The following is a 16,731-nucleotide window of genomic DNA, read 5'->3' on the forward strand; positions in this document are numbered from 1 at the left end:
TAAAAAAGGCAACACCTTAACGGCTGAGAAAAGCCATTTGCTATGCTAAATTTACAAACATAAATTATACATAGACTATAAATGTCCATTATATAACTCTGCAAATCGAGTATAATTGATCTAATCAAGCACAACTGAGCTCGATTGCCTGGTCAAGCTCGGCTTGTTTATGTGTATCGAGCTTCAGCTTGGCTCATTTATCTACACGAACGAGTTCGAACCGAGCTTTGTGATGGTAAAAGCACCCTTTTTGCGGCCGTAGTCAACCGGTTCGGTCTCTTTCATATTCTGATCCGAAAAATCCGAAACTCCATTGGGAACCAGCCGTCTCATTCGACCCCGGGTGCACTCAATCTGTGTGCGCGAAAACTTCTCTCTCACTCTCTCTCTCTCTCTCTCTGCAGAAGGCGATTTCGCATCCTGGTTGGCTTCTTCCGGAAACTCTTCCTGCTTCTTCCGAATAAAAAAAGGAAGGAGAGAAGAGAGAAAAGGCGGAGGGCGTAGCTTCAAGGATGTCCACCATCTCGACCAGCGGCTACGGCCGAGAGGATGACGCGTCGCAGAGGCCGGCGGAGAATCCCGAGGAGCCTAGCCAGCCTTCGTGCTCCGACCTGATGCAGACCGTGGCCTTCTCCTCAGGAAACCCTCGGATTGAGGTGACGAGGGGAGTCATGCGCCTCTTCCGCAACCCTTCCGATCCCACGGATTCCCTCGTCCACCACCTTCCCGTGCGTCCTCTCTCTCTCTCTCTCGTGTTCCTTCTGAATTGCCCCTTCCCCTCTTTTCCCACCTCTTTCTTTGGCGTTAGTTTGTTCGCTCGATTTTCTCAGTTTTTTTTTTTGAGCATTGGGGTTTTGCAGGTTGGCAGGAGTCCTCTTGTTTGCATACTCGACGTTCCCAACCACATGAATTACGCGGATTTCTGCCAGTTCTGTGGCTCCTTCGTTCAACACATTCTGGAAATGCGAATCGTTAGGTGACATTTTTTATGGTCTCTGTGTTTTTGGCTCTTTGCTTTTCGGGGTTTATTTCTTTTCTTTTCTTTTTCGACACTTTACTACATGGAATGTGATCTGCTGATGCATTTGTTATTTTTGGGGTTTAGAAATGACGGTATGGGCGATCGCTATAGTGTTCTGATCAGGTTTGACGATCAGAATTCAGCTGATGCTTTCTATTGCCATTTCAATCAGAGGTGTTTCTCATCTCTGGAGGTTCGCCTACAAAACCTACCATTCATATATTTTTCGTGAAATAAATTTTCTCGTCTTCTTTGATCAGAATTGATTGTGTGTTTTTTGTTGTGCTTTTCGATATTCTCCTCCCGGGGGATTGTAAGGGGGTTTTCAATCCCTCGAGTTTCAAGATGTTTTTCTTTCCGTTGGGGTTCAGGTAGAAGTATGCAATGTGCTCTTTACAGTAGACGTGCAGTACACAGGCTCTACAGAACATGCACAAACTTCTGCCGTAGGATCGACGGAGCTACCTAATTGTCCCGTCTGCCTTGGTCAGTGTCTCTATCCCTTTGCTTGAATTTTTTAAAATTTTCATAAAGTAGTGTAATGGAATAAGAAAAAAGCTCACACACCTCACAAGAGGCACAAATACAAGCCACTAAGGGCACAAGCACAAGAGCCACCAAGGGCCAAAGAGAGCACACAAACTCTTAAAAATAATATTTTATTAATAGAAGGAGAAGAGCCAGCCATCCTGACGGCTAGAATTATTAGCGGTTAGGTATCTCTAAGGGCTAGCTGGCTGACCCAACCAAAAGACAAAAATGCCCTATAAAGGGCATGAAAAATACTAAAAATAAATAACAAAAATAAAGATTTTTTTTTTTATCTTAAGTACATTCTACTATATATATATATATTATCACCCTCCCTCAAACTCACAATATCACAACTGAGAGTTTGTCAAGAAGAATGTGAAATATAGAAGAGGAAAGGGCCTTGGTGAAGAGACAATGAAATGATCTTTAAAAATTTCTCATGAATATAGCGGCAATCCATTTCTATATGCTTGGTTCTCTCATGAAACATATAATTACCCATGATATAAATTGCACTTTTGTTATTACAATATAATCTTGAGGGTCTCCCAACTTTTTTAACAATTGTCTCAACTACACCGGTTTAGAGTAGTAGTCACCATAGCCTGGTACTCTGCTTCTGTTAAAGTTACAGATACTTAGACACCTTTTGTTGTTTCTTGCATTTCCATGATATTAATAAGTCAACTATAAAGGCACAAAAACCAATGGTTGAACGACGGTCGTTTACATCCCCTCCCCAATCAGAATTTAAATAAGCAATTACTTCAAATGTAGAGGAAGATGATAAAAATAATCTATGATTAATAGTATTCTTAATATATCTAATAATCCTCATTATAGCACTCATATGTACTATATGTGGAGAATGCTGAAATTGATTGACAAAATGAATGACATGTGCAACATTAAGTCTAATAAGAAAGAGATAAGTTAGTGTTCTAATCATCTATTTATATGGAGTTGGATCATCCACAGGTTCTATTGTCTTTCTTTATTTTAACATTTATAACCTCAGGAGTATATGATAGCAAAGAAAGAAGCTAAAAAAGTAGTTTGAGTCGTGATAATGAGAATTTGGAGAGTGTTATAGAAATCTAAGTAAGAGTTGTGATAATGAGAATTTGAAGAAGTATATGATAGCAAAGAAGGAAGCTAAAAAAGTAGTTCGAAACACGAGAGATAAGGTATATAAGGAGATTTATGACAAGTTGGATACCGGAGAGGGCGAGAAGGATATTTATAGGCTTGCAAAGATGAGAGATAAGAAATCGAGGGATCTAGGTATGGTTAGATGTATCAAAGATAAAACACAAAGGGTTTTAGTCAAAGATGAGGAGATTAAGGAGATATGGAAAGATTATTTTGATAAGCTATTTAATAGAAGTCATGCTCATGATCTTGGAGACTTCTCCATTCCTTTTCATGAGATGAATTGTGACTTCATGTGCAAGATTAAAAAGAAAGAAATTACAGAGGCTTTGAAGAAAATGAAATCAAGAAGGGCAGTTGGCCCAGATGGTATACCTATCGAGGCTTGAAAATGCCTGGGAGAGAAAGATTTAGAATGATTGACAAATCTTTTTAACAAGATTTGACGGACAAATAAGATGCCTAATGAGTGGAGGAAGAGTACTTTGGTGCCTCTATATAAGAATAAGGGTGATATACAAGATTGCACAAACTATCGTGGTATAAAACTCATGAGTCATACTATGAAACTTTGGGAGAGGGTGATTGAGTCTAGGTTGAGGAATGTTGTCATGATATCGGAGAATCAATTTGGTTTTATGCCTGGAAGATCAACTATGGAAGCTATATATCTTCTTAGACAACTTATTGAGAGATATAGAGAGAGGAACAAAGATTTGCATATGTTTTTTTATTGATTTGGAGAAGGCATACGATAGAGTACCTAGGGACGTTCTCTGGTGGACAATGATGAAGAAAGGTGTTTTTCTCAAGTACATTAGTATAATTAAAGATATGTATGAAGGAGCAATCACCAATGTCCGTACTTGTGGAGGGGTGACAACCAATTTTCCTATAACGGTTGGGTTACATCAAGGATCTGCTTTAAGTCCTTTCCTATTTGCTATAGTGATGGATGAGCTTACGAGATCAATTCAAGAAAATGTGCCGTGGTGTATGTTGTTTGCTGATGATATTGTTTTGATTGATGAGTTTAGAGCTGGGGTTAATGCTAAGTTAGACTTATGGAGACAAACATTGAAAGCAAGAGGTTTTAAGTTGAGTAAGAGTAAGACAGAATATATGGAATGTCGGTTTAGTAAGCAACAAAGTAGTGATGGGAGTGTAGTGAAGCTTGGTGAGCAAGAAATACCGGTGGATGACTGTTTCAAATATTTGGGATCTATCATTCAAAAGTATGGAGAAATTGATGGAGATGTAAATCATATGATAAAGGTTGGGTGGATGAAATGAAAAAGTGCAACTGAAGTGTTGTGCGATCGTAGAATGCCATTGCGGTTGAAGGAAACTTTTATAGGACGACTATTAGACCCGCTTTACTATATGGTACGGAATGTTGGGCTGCTAAGAGACATCATATTCAAAAAATGAGTGTAGCTGAGATGCGTATGCTTAGATGGATGTATGGAAATACAATAAAAGATAGGATTCAGAACGAGGAGATACGTAAGAAGGTAGGCGTTGCACCCATTGAAAATAAGATGAAAGAGAATCGTTTACGGTGGTTTTGACATATTCGGCGAAGGCCTAATGATGCTCCAGTTAAAAGGATGGAGAAATGAGAAAATATATTAGTTAAAAGAGGTCGGGGTAGGCCTAGGAAGACTTGGATGGAGATGATAGGAAATGATATGAATGCTTTGAACCTCACCGAGGACATGGCATTGGATAGAAATGATTGGAGGAGAAGGATTCATGTGGAAGACCCAAAATGATTTTCTTTTTTTGGTTCATATCGCCGACTCCAATTGTTTTGGGATGAAGGCGTAATTGTTGTTGTTGTATAACCTCAGGAGTATCAACTCTCTTTTCATCAGTAATTCCAAATTGAGCTATTATCTTGACTGCGTACTTAAGTCTCTATATCACATGGGTATGGGTACATGTGCGGGTACAATATGACATTTTCAAAAAATGTGGGTACAGGGAGACAAATATATATAGTGTGGGTCCAATGTAAGATCCATATAATAGTTTATCCATCCAATGTAGTTTTTAGTAAAAGATCAAATTTTTTGACGTTTTTAATAAATGTGAGGTGCAAACTGATGTTTTTGATAAAGAAAAGGGTTAACTGATATTTTCAATAAAAAAGTATAATATTAACAAATTAAAAAGAAAGTGGGTATAAAAAAAGAACAAGGGAGAGGGGGGCATTTGTCCCACCGCCTGTGTCTCTCTCTGCGGGTCTGAAAATCAAAGAGGAAGAGAGAAGTCTGAAGGAGGAGAAGAAGAAAAAAGTAGAAGAGTAATAAATCTCTTTCTCACCTTCTTCTTTCTTTCTCTTTCCTCCTCCTTCTCATCTTCTTCTTCTTCGCTCTCACCTTCTTCTTCCTTCTTTCTTTCTCTTTCCTCCTCTTCTTCTCTCTCTCTCACCTTCTTTCTTTCTCTTTCCTCCTCTTCTACTTCTCTCTCGACGAGATAGAGAGAGAAAGGAGGAAATGTGATGGGGAAGATGAGAGCACGAGAGAGGGAGACAAAAAGGGGGAGTGAGGCTAAAAAACTTGAACGGGGAGAGAGAGGGTTTTCATCGGGCTAGGTTAAGAAAACATGAACAGGTCGGGTCTTCTTTTGACCCAACTCAGCGCAGTGCGGGACCCGACGTACCCGCACTGCGCCCCGTCGACACGAGTATGATACCCTTTTAGGCGTGTCTATGTTACTTAGCTTAGTCTGTGACAAGAGATAACCACGAGGTGAGTATGCAAACTCTATATCAAGAAATTAACAAAGAAAACCGAGATTTGTTATTTCAAAATTAGCCTTAAGGATATTTTTAATGTGACTAACTCCCTGCTTATTACTACCTGTGATGATCATATCATCAATATAAAGTAGTAGAATCACCATACTTGCATCAAAAGACTTAACAAACAATGTCGTGTCAGTATAACACAACTTAAATCCCAATTGAGCCATTACGCTACTAAATTGATTATACCATGCCTTAGGTGCTTGCTTTAAGCTATACAAGACTTTACGCAAGTGAAGGACCATTCCATGTACCAACTCTAATCTTGGAGGAGGTTCCATATAAATTTCTTCATTAAGATTCCTATTAAGAAAAACATTTTTTATATCCATTTGATAAATATACCACTTCCTAATTGATGCTATAACTATAAGAGTTCTAACAATAATCATCCTAGCTACCGAGTCAAAGTTTTCTTCATAGTCTCTGCCATATTATTGACAATGTCTTTTAGCCATTAACTTGCCTTTAATCTATGTCACAGGGACTCGACCAATTGGATGCCGCACCCACGTCAACGCGATGCGGGTGCGGCACCCGGTGCGGTCAACGCACCTAGGGTCATTTATGTCCAACTTTTGGACTTTATATATATTTGCCTCCCTCTCATCCAAGTTTTTTGAAAGTGGCGCACCCCCGTACCTGCACCCATGTGACAACCTTTAATTTATTATTCATAGCATCAATCAATTCTTGGTGGTTCTTAGCTTCATTCAGAAATGTCTTTTGTTATAACATTCAGAAAAATGAGTTGGAGTTGTGGCCCAAAAGACTTGGTCATCCACATATAGCCAAAATCCAAAATTTTTCAAATCTAGAGAAATTTTGCAACTCTGAAACATTTACTTGTAAAGATTGTATTCTTGGCAAAATGAAAAGATTACCATTTCAGAACAAAGCTTTTATTTCTTCAAGACCACTTGAATTAGTACACTTGGATGTTTGAGGTCTTGCACCAATAAATTCTAAGGGTGAATTTGCCTATTATGTTATCTTTGTCGATGATTTTTTCAGGCATACATGGATTTACTTTCTTAAACAAAAGTCTGAAGTATTTTCATACTTTCAGACATTTCATAATATGGTTAAAAACAAGTTTCAAAATGATATTTTCATTTTCCCCACAGATTCAGAGGGAGATTTTTTGTTCACAAATTTTAAAAATTATCTTAACTTACATGGCATCACACATCAAAAGTCCTGTCCATACACACCTCAACAAAATGGGCTGCCAGAACGTAAACATCGCCATATTATGGAAACCACTAGGATTTTATTAATAGCAAATCAAGTCCCAAAAGATTTTTGGGCGGAAGCTACCTTAACTGTCACCTATCTGATTAATAGGATGCCATCCTCTTCTTTGTAAAATATAACTCCAATTGAAAAACTTGTCAACCTTTCTCCATATTACTCTAGACTAAGAATATTTGGATGCACGTGTTTTATATTTACGGACAAAAATGCTAAACTTTCTCCTCGTGCGATTTCCTGTGCCTTTTTAGGATACGTTGAAAATAAAAAAAGTTATATGTGTTTTGACTTAAAGAATGATAGATTATATATATTAAGAAATGTTTTCTTTTTAGAAAAAGAGAGCTTCTTTGATTTTGAAAAACCAAAGGACGTCACTGAGTACTCTTTTTTGTTAGATCTGACATCAAAATCTGATGAATATGATCTTGACTATAACTTTGATAATGATCAAGGTATTATTAATCTTGATCATAATGTTGACAATGAAGAAGTTCATAGAGACACTAGTATATAATATTCCAGACGACGAGAGCCTAATCTTCCATGTGCACTTGAAAGATATTTTGACATTCCAACCAGACGGTCATCCCGAGTCTCGGGGCATCCGGGAAAATTTGTGTCATACGAATCCTTCTTACCTACATATAGGGCAATTATTGCATTAATTCACTCATACGAGGAACCATCTACATACTTTCAAGCAAAAAATGATGTCAAATAGATAGAAGCTATGAAAGCTGAGTTAAATGCACTTGAAAAGACTTCTATATCGACTATTCAAGACCTTTCTCTAGGCAAGAAACCTATAGGATGTCGATGGGTTTATAAGGTTAAAACCAAGAGTGATGGTACCCTTGAAAGATATAAAGCACGATTAGTAGCTAAAGGTTATGCCCAAGAATATGACATTGATTATGAAGAAACCTTTGCCCCTGTTGCTCGTATGACAACAGTCAAAACCTTAATTGCCTTAACTTTCATCAAGAAATGGTCCATAGTTCAGATGGATGTTAAAAATGCATTTCTAAATGGAAAGTTAGTTGAAGAAGTGTACATGGAAGCCCCTCCAGGTCTTAGTATTTCTAAGGGTAAAATCTTTCGCTTAGAAAAAGCTCTTTATGACCTTAAACAAACACCAAAAGTTTGGTATGATAGGTTTAGTCGTGTTATGCTTGATATTGGTTTTTAATTCTGTTTGATTGACACTGCTTTATTTATTAAGAATTCTGAGACAGAAATTATTGTGCTTCTTCTATATGTGGATGATATGATCATCACCATAAGCGATAAAAAGGGAGTTGAAAACATAAAAGACTTCTCAAATCTCACTTTGAAATGACTGATTTAGGTTTATTAAAATATTTGTTAGGCATTGAAGTCGCCTATTCTCCTAGGAGATATTTATTATCTAATTTGCTCTTGACATTGTTTTCAGGTCTGAAATTACAGATGATAAGAAAGTAGACACTCCAGAAGTTGTCAATGTTAAAATGAAGATTGATGATGGAGAACTTCTTGAAGGCCCTACTTCTTACATACAACTTGTCGGAGCACTTTCCTATATATCCATTACCAAATCAGAGATAGTACATGCTGTTCACTCAGTAAGCCAGTTTCAACATGCTCCCACCTCTGTTCACATGAGAGCAATCATGCGTATTATCAAATACATTCAGTCTTCTCTTTCACGAGGACTTTTCTTGTCTTCCTCTTCCTCCCTTGATTTAATTGCATATACTAATGCTGAATGGGGAGGTGATCCCAATAACAGACACTCAATCACTGTTTTTTGTGTCTTTTTAGGTAAATCTTTAATCTCGTGGAGGTGCAAAAAGCAGCAGATGGTCACTCTTTCATCCACCGAAGCTGAATACCGAGCCATGACAACCACGACCATGAAAGTAGTTTGGCTTCGACGTCTGCTTGCCGACATGGGAGCTGAAGCAACAAAAGTTCCACGAATGTGCTGTGACAACAAGAGTGTGATCTACATTGCAAGCAAAACAATATTTCACAAACGCATCAAACACATCAAAATGGATTGTCTCTACGTCAGAGAGGAATATCTACATGGGACAATTGATCTGCCATATGTTACTTCAGAATATCAGTTAGCAGACTTCTTTATAAAGCCTCTCGCTGCTCCCATATTTCACTTTCTCTTAGACAAACTTTCGCTCATTGTACTGTAAGTTTGAGGGGGTGTTAAAATGTAAAAAAAAAAATACATATATATATATATAATAATATTCATCTTATTATTATATATATTTATGTATTTTTTATCTTTTATTTTTCTGTAATTTTCTTTTTTCTTTCTTTAGTTCTTTTAGTGTCTAGTTCTAATATAACTAGACATACCTTATCTAGTTAAGTTTCACTTGGAACTTAATTAGAAAGGTAACCGTTGGACTAGTCCAACGACTACAAGGGGCGCTCTTTAAGAGCTCTCCTCTTCCCACTTGTATATATAGGGGTGCAACCCTTCTTGTAATTTACTTAATGTTTTTTAAGTATTTTAGCATTTTCAATAAAGATTATTTCTATTTCTTTTTGTTCTCGTTATACCCTTTTTAAGGGTTATGTTCAAGTGTCTCTCTAGACACTCTCTCTTGCGGATCTAAGTACTTTTGTGGAAGATCTTCACTTCATTTCAACAACTGAGTTTTCTCTTCGAACCAACATATCAAAAAGGCATCGACTATGTAGCCCTCGGTGGTATGTACATTAGGTCATTTTCTGTATCTGGAATGACTTGGATATTTTTTGGCCTAAAGCACGAAAAATTAAGATTTCCAAATAATATCTGAGTTTCTTTATGAGAAATTAATATCTTTCTCATTGTAGTGATACTATCGGACATGCATGACATGTTAGTATTATGGTGATTGGACTAAAGGTTTATGGTAACCTCGTAGTGCGACAATGCATCATGATTAAAAAAAAATCACATAAATGAAAATGATCGTCTTCATAGGCATGATGCTCGATTTTGTTTAAAAGACAAGAGCATATAGAATGAGTCGTCAGTTAAAATAAAACTTGACACAACCATTCGTCTCTTTGGTTCCATCAAAAGAGAGGGGATGGTAAAAAAACTCCGATGGACAATGATGCAATTTTGAAAACAATAATTTTAAATGAAGAACTGCGCACCAAATAATAATTTTCAAACCAGTTCTTGCACTCGTATGGAGTGACAAGTCAGATCGTCTCCTCAGGGAACGAGATTAAGACACACAATTTCACTTAAAAACTCACTTTATTATTACCTCCAAAAGAAATAAAATTACACTATCCTTTGAATTACAATGCAAATAAAAATAAACACACAAAATAAAAGTAAAATCTATCCTGAGCTCAAGTCCACGCGTGCAAGACCAAAAAGCTTCAATATATATATATATATATCCACCTCAGCCCACCCGCCTCCTTGTTCAATAACACACTCTAGAGAACCACCTCTAGAGAACCACCTCTAAAACAAAAAAACTAAATCCTAAATATGATAAGTAATCAACATAAAAGTTACTAAATTATGCTATCTAAATTAAAACTAGCAGAAAATAACATAACTAATCAAACAAATAAACTAAGTTACTTCTAAAGCAATTAAGACAACTAAGATGACTAAAACAACTAAAAAACTACCCTCCAATACTAAAAAAAATAACAACTTTAAAGAAAACACGAAAAATAAAGGAAATGATTAAATTACCCTAAACTATGTAAAACTATCTAACTATTGCAAAGGCAATGTCTCTTTGGGTTGGACCGACTATGGGCAAGGTCAAAACAGAATGGACTGACACCAAATTCGGCCGAGACCTGGCTTAAACTTTAAACTTACGTTCTCATTTTGTCTTTTGACTAAATTCTATCAGAAACTAAGTCAAACAGCAACAAACAAGACGGGAATACCTCTACCGTTATAAAATAAACACTGCAGTTTGACAGAAAACCGATTTTCGAAAATAGAGTGGAGACACAGTCAAATCGACGCCGAATGGGATGAAATTTTTCAGAATTTAAGTCAACACGCTGATGAAGCTAACAAAACTTACCCTGGGTCAAAACTTCATAGAAAACTACATAAAATGACAACCCCAAGTATGACAAAACACTGTCAATTTTCTGCAACTAACACTATTAACTACAACATAACTATAATTAAAAACTGACTAAACACAACTAAATTAAGCTAAATTGCTAATAAGAACAAAAGATTAACTATTGATAATTTATTCTAAAACACGAAATAATCAAAGAAAATCAATTATACCACTGAAAACAAGTAAAACTGAATTATCTATACTAATTACAATATCAACAATAACCAAATAAACTAATAATTAAAAGTTATGAACTAAACTACTTAAAGCAAATAAAGAACTAATTAATCCAGCAATTGAAGCAAGCAAAGAAATAAGAATAATGCGTAGCAATTGAAACAAATAAAGTAAACTATCTAATTTAATCTGTCTAACTAAAGCTAACCAATGTCTAAGAAACCCACGACTATACTAGTTAACTAACTTAACTATCATTTAACCAACTAACCTAGTTAACTTAAAACTAACTTAAGCTATCTAACTCAACTTAAATTAATTTAACCTACTGTAGCTTAACTGGAACTAACCACTTAAGTTAATTACTAATTAACTAATTCAACTACCAAAATAGCTAAACACGATAACTACTAAATTAGCTTAATTAATTAAATTAGCTAACGTATAGACTAACTACACTATGAAACGTCTAACTAGCTTAACTAATCAAAGCTATTTAACTCTAACTTGTTGTAATTAACATAAAATAAAGGTAACTTAACTTCTAATTCAACTTTAACTTAAAGCTTTAAATTAACTAATTTAACTTAAACTTTAACTAACTTTAAAATGAAGAAAGGAAACTACCTAACTTTGACCCACCTAGGAGGACACCTAACTCAAATGGGCAACTAGACCTGGTCCACACGTCTATCCCTATTGGGTCCCACCTAAGATATTCTAACTTACTAATTAATAATCCTATTCTAAGTAGAAATAGGAATTCTAATCTAATTAGTAAATAGAAAAGATAAAGCCTAAAACAAAGGAAATTATCTAGAACTATCCAAATACTAATCTTCCTAATTCTATGCTAACTAACTTTCCTAATCTATAGACTTAGATAAGAAGGAAACTACAACTATGATTTACTAATTAAATATAAGGTAAATAATCTAATTCAACTAACAATTAGGAAACTTGCTAAATGATCAAACTAACTACGAAAAAAAGAAACTATCTAAATAACCAAAACACCTAAGGGGCGGCAACTAGGAAGGACACTTTCCTAAAACTTTGTAATCAACAAACTTTGTAATCATATTAATAGTACACGACATTCAAGAGAAGCTATATCAATCATTCATAAGTAAGGAAAAGTAAACGATCTGGCGTAACCTAATACAAAATCCAATAGTCAATGTTATTTGAATCAAGTGAAGTCAATTGCTACTGTTTCAAGAAAATCAAAGTTGTGAAAGAAATTCATAATGGTGCAATAAAAAAAATCAGTATGGCGAAAGCAGGTCATACTGTTGCAATACAGTTCAACTGTATCAAATCAGAGGATAGCCGGGTATGCTAGTATAATAGGGTATGATAATAAGAATATCACAGAGTATACAATTTCTATTAACTCTTCAGCATACACCAAGGTATTCAATTGACATAACCTGTTTAGAGGCATGCTTATTAACATTACAAGAGTATTCAATTAACAATAATTGTTCAACACCTAATAGTGTAGTCAATTAACACTAACCGATATTTATCTTAGCAAAATATACTTCTAATGATTACTAAATTTTTGAACCTAACACTATACATGATGAGGTCCCAGATGGTCATACCTTTGCATTAAGAGTTTCCAACCCATTGAGTAATTGCATAAACAGATAGTACAAAGTTCAAATGTGCAGATTCAATGTTTTTCATATTAAACCTATATTCGGTATATACATAGTAAAGCTCTTTGTGCTATGAAATGAAAACAAAATGTGAGCCCTACACCAAGCAACAAGGAACTTGTCGTTTATACCGTCTTGCACAAGGACAATCACATATACATATCACTGGGCAGAACTTATGAGCACATATATTAACCTATCATGAAATGAACCGTATTATGAGCAGCATTAGCCATGACGAACATAGGTATGCTATTGAGCGTGTTCCAACACGCATCGAGCTGCTGTTATGCCTGTTACAGCATCGATCCAACCAACACACCCCCATAGTTTCATAACAGGAAGTTTATTTTCTGTTTGGCACCAAAAACAACCCACACATATGCAGTTTTATGAGAGGAATATCATTTTCTGTTCAACACTGAAACAACCCACACATATGCAGTTTTATAACAAGAATATCATTTTCTGTTCAACACTGGAATAGCCCACAGAAGGTGGGTACTTAACAAGTATTTTTCCAATCAGCATTAAGTTAATCACTATACAGATTCCCCAAAATCAAATTGTTCAGGGAAAACCCAAATCAAGCATCTACCGAACACCCTAAGGTTTCAGACCTGGACTATTTATATGTTTACAGGAAATTCTTAAAATATACATGCTTTAATGATATAAAACTGTGTAAGACCATACATAATCACATGAAATCGGATGAACTAAATTCTGATAATTAAGAAAATGAATAGAAATCAAGTCTGATAACAGGTAACTAAGACATATGTATTCAGATTAAATATCCATTAATAATCACACAAGAATAGATTTGATATAACCAGCACTTAATGTAGTCTTTTATTATAGCATAAATTTTGGTTTAATGACAGAACACAGAGTTTCTTTGAACATGCAAATTCTGAATTTAAAACAGAATGGAACCTACGATGCATCTAACTCAACATCGATTTAACATACTTTTTTTTTCTAACATCTTATTAACTTAAACAGGTTGTTCAAACTGGCAGGTGTTAAGTCAATCGAACCCCCCTGTCAGGAATATGAAACCAGGAGAAATCCCCTTTTCAATATAGAAATCTGAAATCTAAAAGGCCTCTACATTCCCTTACCTGAAACTGAAATCCCCAAATTGAAGATTTGAGGTTTTCTGCATAAATTCAATAGGAATCGTGGGGTTTATGCCCATGCGCCAAGCATCGTGGTTACCACCCCGAGTTTCAACAAACCAAAATTTTGGGGGTTCACAACAAACCAAAACTCCGCACATATATATATATATATATATATATATATATATATATATATATATATATATATATATATATCTTTGAAAAACGAGAATTCATAGCAGCTGAAACCCCTTTCTTCCCCCTTTCTCAATAGGGCTTTACCGTACCCATCCTACAAGCTTAATCACGCGATACACCCAACAAAAAAATCACCACAATCCTACCGACCATGCGGAGCCTCTTGGGATCCTCATCTCGAATCCATACACGGAATCGAACCCATCTTTGATTCCTCACTCAGACTCTAAAGAAGAACCGTACCTTATTTCTCTGATTTTCCGGCGATCGGAGGCTGGAGACGTGCAGGAACGGTCGGCTGGGGTTACTCCTTGCTGCGGCCGTGACAGAGGGTGCTTGTCGTGATTGTTGGTGGCCGAAATTCGCCGGCGACCTCCCTGCCTCCGGCGCACGCACACACACCGAGAGAGAGAGAGAGATGGGAGAGAGACGAGGCTGAGTGAAGAGGGCGAGACCCCCTCTCCACTCCCCTCCTTTATCGGCCCTAGGCCCCCCCTTCTTTGCCGAGATGGGCGCGGGGTCGTTACGCTCTGCGTAACCCCCCTGCGCCCCCCTTTCTGTTTCTGCTAGGGTTTTATCGGCCAACCCTTATCGGGTTGCCCTTTTCATTTAACAGGGCAAAACATATGGGGTGGGGCTTGGGTCCGAACCCGAGACCCGCAACCCGGCCCCAAGTCAAAATGGATCCACAAGTTGGATCCGAATGGATCCAACTGTGGATCCTCGGATTAAATTTTAAAAACTTAAAAATTTTACTTATTTATTTATTAAATCGAGGTTTAAATCAATTAATCCTAATTACCCCCTTTATGGGTCCTAGATCCGTAATGTGGATCTAGGCCCAAATTGCATAAATTGGAATATTTTATAATCAAAATTTTCGGGTTTTATATAAAGGCTTTTCAACTCTTTCTTGACAAAAGAGGCTTTTAAAATATTGCCCGAAGGATATGATCCACTCCAAACTCAAATAGCTTGAAGGCACGTTTTTCGAGGTACTTCAAAAGAGAAGAAACACACGATCCTCCTTCTTCAAACGAGGTTTTGATACCATGTGAAAGTATCTCCAACAAGATACTACGAACAATATTACAATATTCTTGAAAATAAATGCGTATACAAACGCCCAACAAGAACACTTGAAACACTTTGTGCACACAATGCACAACACAAATACGAACCCAAAAGTCATAAGTTCCACTAACACAAGCTTGGGCTAAAATCCCAAAGCCTTAAGAATACAAAGGGGGGATTGCCCCTATTTATACAAAATGAGGAGGACCTTCGAGGGGCCAACTCATAGACGTTGGAGCCCCTCCAACGGTCACAATTGTGACCGTTGGAAAGGGCCCAACGTCTATGAGAGTGGGCCCCCCAAGGTACATTTGACTTTGGTCAAAAGAAAAGAAAAATAAAAAAGAAGAAAAGGAAAAAACAAAAAGCAAAAATACAAGTATATTCGTAAAATGAATATGCGCAAGATTTGAGAAATGACTAAACTACCCCTATGGCTAAATAATAGAAATATATATTTTTTATATATAATAAGTAGATACATATACATATATATTAATATATGTATATGTATTACCTTATATATATAAAATATATATATATATATATATATATATAACATTATATGATTTGATTACATAATTTAACATATACAGTGATGCCAAATAACTAAAATATGTAACTGTCCTCTTTGGTATCACCTATCTTTATGCATTACACTTGGTTGCTTCCCAGTTATGAACTTTTGGCTGATCAGGAGCATCCTTAGTATTTTTCTGATCATTCCGTGCTTCTTTCCTTTAGTTTATTGACCACAAAATTTGTTATTTTCTGCATTTATGCAGAGAGACTAGACCAAGATGTGAGCGGTATCCTTATGACAATTTGCAATCATTCTTTTCATTGTTCTTGCATATCAAAATGGACTGATTCTTCATGCCCGGTAAAATCATTCTTACATTTTCATTTAATATCGTTTATGAATTACGATCATTCATTTTAATTGTTGGTATTGAAGCTGTTAGTCTGGAATCATCGGGGAATTGTAGTAGGAATTTTGTAGATCATGATTCAATGTGGATGGGCCTGTCAAATTGGCCAAATGATTAAAGCTTGCGAACTTGAAGGAAAGAAAACAACTGCTTGGATATGAGATGAAATTTGAAAACTTTTTCGGCCTATTTGAAAAGAAAATGAATGGTTTTTATTTTCAATCACTGAAATGGATATCCTACAAATTAGCAACACATATGGAAGTAACTATTCATTTCCAAAAAATCAAATACAAAAAGTACAACGTAGCAAATTGAAAATCATTACAGTCACAGAACTGTTGTTCGTCATCACCTCTATAAAACTATTCTTTATTTGTACTCCTTGCTTGACTATGAAATACTATGTGCAATTGTTCTTACTTTATATTATTAAAGTGGGTTAACTCTGCGATATTTTCTGTCCCATCAAGATACTCATTCACTGTAGTATGCAAGAAATGTTTGGTTTCGTAAATGGTTAAATTTCATTTGTGGGAAGCAAATGAACATGGTTCTCTCTCTCTCTCTCTCTCTCTCTTTGAGAATTGTTAAGAATGCTTGGTACTTTTGGGGCATGTTTGTTTTGGTCACGGGTGAAAAAGTAGAAGCTGAGAAAGTAGATCACA

At 36.1% G+C, this 16,731-nt stretch overlaps 1 protein-coding gene across 2 annotated transcripts in view; it reads left to right on the forward strand.

The window, feature by feature from the left end:
* The first annotated feature begins 388 nt into the window (after positions 1-388).
* The window catches only part of BRIZ2 (zinc finger (C3HC4-type RING finger) family protein), a 161,544-nt gene continuing 145,201 nt past the window's right edge, over positions 389-16,731 (forward strand). The window contains exons 1-5 of one of the 2 annotated variants that reach the window (XM_089999109.1): positions 389-728; positions 861-976; positions 1,106-1,214; positions 1,393-1,507; positions 15,917-16,014. In XM_089999109.1, the coding sequence (XP_089855235.1) occupies positions 513-728; positions 861-976; positions 1,106-1,214; positions 1,393-1,507; positions 15,917-16,014 (654 nt within the window). In that variant the 5' untranslated portion in view covers positions 389-512. The remainder of the gene's footprint in view (positions 729-860; positions 977-1,105; positions 1,215-1,392; positions 1,508-15,916; positions 16,015-16,731) is intronic. The other variant, XM_089999100.1, reaches the window with a different exon arrangement.

This window comes from Nuphar pumila, chromosome 1, assembly GCF_984573655.1.
Source record: "Nuphar pumila chromosome 1, dmNupPumi1.hap1.1, whole genome shotgun sequence".
NCBI classification, from domain to species: domain Eukaryota; kingdom Viridiplantae; phylum Streptophyta; class Magnoliopsida; order Nymphaeales; family Nymphaeaceae; genus Nuphar; species Nuphar pumila.